The 5,726-nt window shown below is 44.8% G+C and overlaps 1 protein-coding gene across 2 annotated transcripts in view; it reads right to left on the bottom strand.

Annotated features, from left to right (window-relative positions):
* The window catches only part of Sdf4 (stromal cell derived factor 4), a 20,713-nt gene that overhangs the window by 11,791 nt on the left and 3,196 nt on the right, over nucleotides 1–5,726 (bottom strand). For both annotated transcript variants that reach the window (XM_005368703.3, XM_013354306.2), the window contains exons 2-3: nucleotides 4,749–5,078; nucleotides 757–893 (exon numbers count right to left, since the gene is read on the bottom strand). In XM_005368703.3, the coding sequence (XP_005368760.2) occupies nucleotides 757–893; nucleotides 4,749–5,053 (442 nt within the window). In that variant the 5' untranslated portion in view covers nucleotides 5,054–5,078. The remainder of the gene's footprint in view (nucleotides 1–756; nucleotides 894–4,748; nucleotides 5,079–5,726) is intronic.

Genomic DNA, 5,726 nt, shown 5'->3' with positions numbered 1-5,726 from the left:
GGTTGTGAGCCACCATGTGGTTGCTGGGAATTGAACTCAGGACCTTTGGAAGAGCAGGCAATGCTCTTAAACCACTGAGCCATCTCTCCAGCCCCCAACATCGCAAACTTTTAAAAACTACTGGGTTTGTTGGCTTCTTGAGTAGGAGTAGTCTCAGTCTGTAGCCCAGACTAGCCCTGAACTCTTAGATTCCTGTTTCAGTCTCCTGAGCACTGAGACTGTTAACTGGATCCGGCATTACTTTTAAATTAAAATACTTGGGTCACAGCTAAGGAGACGGCTGGGGAGTAAAGCATTTCCTGTGTAAGCATGAAGACCAGAATTTGAATCCTAACATCTATGTAAAAGCTGGGTGGATGTGGAGGTCCATCTATAATCCCAGCAGAGAGGCAGAGACAGGGAATCCCTATATAAGCTGGCTAGTTAGGCTAATGGAATCAGTGAGCTCTGGACTCAAAACATCCAATGCTAATTTCATTTCAGCCTTCACTGGCATACGCACGTATGCACCCACCCCCACACAAGAATACACACACATCAGAATTTCACAAAGAAACCACTTAGGTCCGTGTGGTACCTGCTGTGCCCTTTGGTTTCAACAGGCACACAGCTACTGTCAGAAGCTAACTCATGCCTTGAGCATTCCGACTCTTCTGTCCCTTGGCCTGGGGACATCTTCAGGTCCTTCCCATAAGGCTGGGGTATCCTGGCCGACTCCACCCACTTCCCCTAGCTCTGCCACTTGGCCCACTGTACCGTCACCATCGGGATCCACAGCCCTAAAGTGTAGTTTGTTTTCCTTCACAGCCTCCTGGAAGTGCTCTGCTGTTTTCTCCATAATCCAGTGCTGCATCTCCTTGGCGCTGATCCTCCGGTCGGTGTTCACATCTACCCTAGGAGCAGGTAATGGTAAGAATCAGACCAGGCGCTAGGGCCTTCAACTAAGAGGCAAATGCTGCTAGTTCCGGGAACTCCACAGGGCTGTGAACCTGCCACAAAGAGCGGCTCCTTTCATTTGGAAGTGTCATAGAAAACCCAGAGGCTGGAGCTCACTAGGGGCCACCAAAGAGGACCAGGGGCCGTCAAAAAGATTGTAGGGGAGCAGTTAAGTCAGGAGCTGCTATTTGAGGACAGAATAAACCATCATCGGGAACAAACTCTTCTCCCACTGGAGGTACAATGGGCAGAATCATAACCCTTCACTTAATCATTCATTAATAACTATTAGTTAATTTATTAACAACCCATTTAATTAATTAATTAATTAGGTTTGTCAGGGCAGGGTTTTTCTGTGTAGCCCTAGCTGTCCTGGAACTCACTCTGTAGAGCAGGCTGGCCTCGAACTCACAGAGATCCACCTGCCTCTGCACCCCAAATGCTGGAATTAAAGGTACTACCATATCAAGCTTATAACCCTTCTAATCATAGCACAGTCTTCATACTTTACATAAGCACCTTTATATGCAACCAACGTATAGCAAAGCCCTTTGGGAAAACTGATATTTTGTCTTGGTGAGAGAGACCTTGGGACTTGGGGAGAGATTGTAGGAATCCCTAAACACAGTTAGTAGAGGAAATGTCAGGAAGAGTCTGTGTCAGGGTCAGTGAAATGGTACAGTCTCTGTGAGAAAGAAACACTTGCTACCAAGCCTGACAATCTCCTCATATATATACACACACACACACACACACACACACACACACACACACACACACACACAGCAAGTAAGTAAATAAACAAATATGGACAGTCCTTATATGATGTGGGATTCACCTCTGTATGCTGTGAATATATTTTATTACCATTAGTTAATAAAGAAGCTGTTTTGGCCTATAGCAGGGCAGGAAACCCAAGCAGAGATGGAAGAGAAAAAAAAGAAAAGACGCCATGCAGCTGCCAAAGAAGACGTCAAAACCTTGCCAGTAAGCCACAGCCTGGTGGCAATACACAGATTAATGGAAATGGGTTAATTCAAGATATAAGAGCTAGGTAGGAATATGCCTGAGCCATTGGCCAGTGTTGTAATTAATATAGCTTTTGTGTGATTATTCGGGTCAGGGTAGGTGGGAAATGAAAGCCCAGTCTCTGTTTACACTTATGAGCTAAGGTACTATGAAGTTCAGTTCAGTCTGCCCATCTGAACCCTAACTTGGAAAGATACAACTTTTCTTCTGTCTTTCTTTTGGATGCTCAGAATCTAAGTATGCTTTTGCTGATCCTTTGGGTTCCCATACTCTTTCTCTACAGCACCTTACCTGCCTACTATGTGGCTGCCTGTTACCACGTGGTGCACCTCCTTGCCAGTGACTCAAAAGGCAAGGCATCTCTCCTTCTCTCTTGCATGCTTGTCTTCAGTCAACTGCTGAGACTTACAGCTTTGCCTTCCCTGGGTTATTTTTCTTTTAGACTCTAATAAAGTTGTCATCCATCTTCAAAAAATAAGTAAATGCAAAACTCAGTAAGAAAAGTAGGGGGCAAATGCTGCAATTTACCATATTTCAGTGTACATTTCTACCTCTGATCAAGATACTTATACACTGTTTACATTTGGAGGTCATTGTCCTCATTTATTGCACAGTTGTTTATTGTCTTAGTCTTTAAGTTAAATAGGTATTAAGAATTAAAGATCAGCCGGGCGGTGGTGGCGCACGCCTTTAATCCCAGCACTTGGGAGGCAGAGGCAGGCGGATCTCTGTGAGTTCGAGACCAGCCTGGTCTACAAGAGTTAGTTCCAGGACAGGCTCCAAAGCCACAGAGAAACCCTGTCTCGAAAAAAACCAAAAAATTAAAAAAAAAAAAAAATTAAAGATCAATAGTCATCTATGTTTTATCATACTTATAGTTAGACTAATCAGGTTCTTTAGATACATAGAGATAATATTCTGTATGGATAGATAATCTTCAACCTCTTCAAAGAGCTGTAGAAAATGACATTTAAATAACTTAGAGTTCTGTTGAAGTGAGACACAATCGCTCCTGGCAACACCGATCTATTTCCAAGAGAATGTTGAGCACCGAAGACACTCCACTTGGAGCTTGTCTTCTTCTTGGCAAAACTGGCCTCTGGGCAAGGAACTGCCCATACCTCAACCACTGACAAAATACATAGTATCCAGAAATGGATAAGCAGGAATGTCAAATCTTGCCAAGACAGGGTAAGATGGTTTTGAAAATTTTCTTGCCGTTGAAAATAGTCTGTCAGTTATTCTAGGCCTTAGCCAAAGTTGGTTGCCTCAATGTTGCAAATGAGACTTTGGGTGATTGCCCAGGTAGCCAGTTGTCTCTGTGATTTGTTGCATGTTTTGGAAGTTGCTTAACTGTACTTCCTAATCACTCAGGTAACATTATTTCCCTTCTTGGATCTTTGATGAGGTTGAAAACTAGATAAGTGTAGTTACTTTCCTCTCACGTCTTGGCCAAGTTATTATACAAGACTTAAGCTAGTTAGAATAGGATATTTGTTCTTATTGTATATAATTTTCTATTAGGTTTAGAACTCTCTTAGTTAAACAAAAGGAGGAGGTGCTGCGGGAAGGTTTACAGCTAGTAACTACCCGCATACTGGGGCATGGCCTCATAGACTATTTACCCGGATATGGAAGCACATCCATCCATCCTGTCTCTTGTCCCCCTTGTTCCCACTTGGCTAGTTCAGATTGTTTTGGATCTCATCTCCATCTGCCTTCAAGTAGAGAATCCTGGTTTTGTAAGTTTTCCCCCTAAATAAATAACTGTCTATCTCTCAGTTCTGAGCCAGTGTGCTATTTCTTTTAAGTGCCCAATATCTCTGCCCATCAGATAAAAGGCAGACACGGTTGCAGAAACCTTTCTCCTAGCACTGAGAAAGCAGAGATAAAGAGGATGTGATGGTGCGGTGTATATCTTTAGTCCCAGGGTTTGGGAGGCAGAGGCCAGCCTGGTCTACACAGTGAGCTCCAGGATAGTCAGGGCTACATAATAGAGAGATCCTGTCTTAAAACACACACACACAAAGCAAGTAAGCAAGCACACAGAAGCAAGAGGATCACTTGTGAGTCCAAGGCTAGCCAGGGATACACAGTAAGGTTTTATCTCAGAAAAAAGAAAGGGAGGAGAGAGGGAGGCAGGAAGGGAGGAAAGGCACAAGAGCCTGTGTCCTCCTCCCCTCATCAGCTCTTGACCTATTATAGGTTTGTCAGATCTTTTTCCTGACAGCCCAGGGCCGTCCCTACTCTACCTTGAACTATTATAACCTGCTGGGACCACTCCACTTTCCACTTGGCCTGACTGTATGTTTTTCAACTGATAAACCTATAGTTGGAACAGTAATGCACAGAATCCATGAGAGGGGGGTGGGGGTAGGGGTCTACCTGTCCTGAGGTCTTTCTGGCCATGAGAACCTACACATCAGTGTTGGCCCTACAGGTCTATCAAAGTACAAGGTACTAGACAGAGCAGTGGTTCTCAACCTTCCTAATTCTGTGACCTTTCAACACAGTTCCTCATGTTGTGCTGAGCACCAACCATGAAATTACTTTTGTTGTTATCTCACAGTTGTAATTTTGTTACTGTTAGAATCATAATATCAATATCTGTATTTTCCAACGGTCTTAGGCAACCCCCGTGAAAGCGCCATTAGATCCCAAAGGGGTGGTGACCCACACGTTGAGAACCACTGTGCTAGAGGACCAGCTTATGACAAAGGGATTATCATCTCAAATACTGTATCCTTCAACACACACTCATAGGGGACTCATGAGACACCTACTTGGAAAAGATGACCATCAGCTTCCTCCGGCTTCTTCTTGGCTCTGAGTCCTCATCAAACCCATCCATGTCCTTCCCCAGGAAAACTTCCTGGTGGAAGTCCCTGTTCAGGTGTCCATCCATCTCCAGTTTCACTCCATTCAAATGGTCTGGGGGTAGGATCTCATTTTCCTCCCTGTTGGTCGCTCTTTCCCGGGTGGATGAGTGGTTGGCTGGTCTGGCAGCTGCATCCATCAGGAGGACAAGGCCCAAGAGCCAGAGGCCATGAGCAGCCAGACCACAGAGGGAACTCTGCCTGGACGTCATCGCCACCAGTCAGACCATGGGACTTCTGCAAGGTGTGAACCAGAAGTAGCAGTAAGGAAGAAAGGGAAACCACAGATCAAACTAGAGCCTGGGGTACGAAAGTTCTGAGTTACTAGCACTGCCAAGAAAACCGAAGGCTGAGGGCAGGCTCAACCTGACAAAGACAAACCAAGCCAGGTGGTGATGGCGCATCCCAGCACCTGGTGACTCTATGAGTTTGAGGTCAGCCTGGTTTACAGATCAAGTTTCAGGACAGCCAGGGCTACAAAGAGAAAATATGCTACACAGAGAAAGAACATATTTATTTTATAACATGATTTAATAATAAGGATCAACCACATACTCAAGCAGGATATGATGGCATTCACCTTTAATCCCAGAACACAGGAGATAGTCACAGGCGGAACTTTATGAGTTCAAGGCCAGTCTGGCCTACAGTGCTCTGAGCTAGCCATGGATAAACAGAAAGATTCTGCCTCAAAAATTCATGCATATGGGGCTGGTACTGGTAGCTCAGTCCTGGGGGTTGATCCCCAGCACCACAGAAAAAGATGAAGAGGGAAAAAGGAAAAAAGAAAGGCAACAGGTGGTATTTTTACTTTTTAAAAAGAAACTGGAGGGGGGGCTGGAGAGACGGCTCAGTGGTTAAGAGCATTGCCTGCTCTTCCAAAGG

Source organism: Microtus ochrogaster, unplaced genomic scaffold, assembly GCF_000317375.1.
Source record: "Microtus ochrogaster isolate Prairie Vole_2 unplaced genomic scaffold, MicOch1.0 UNK38, whole genome shotgun sequence".
Classification (NCBI taxonomy): Eukaryota; Metazoa; Chordata; class Mammalia; order Rodentia; family Cricetidae; genus Microtus; species Microtus ochrogaster.
The sequence above is the reverse complement of the archived record's forward strand: the minus strand, read 5'-3'. Positions and strand labels throughout refer to the sequence as shown.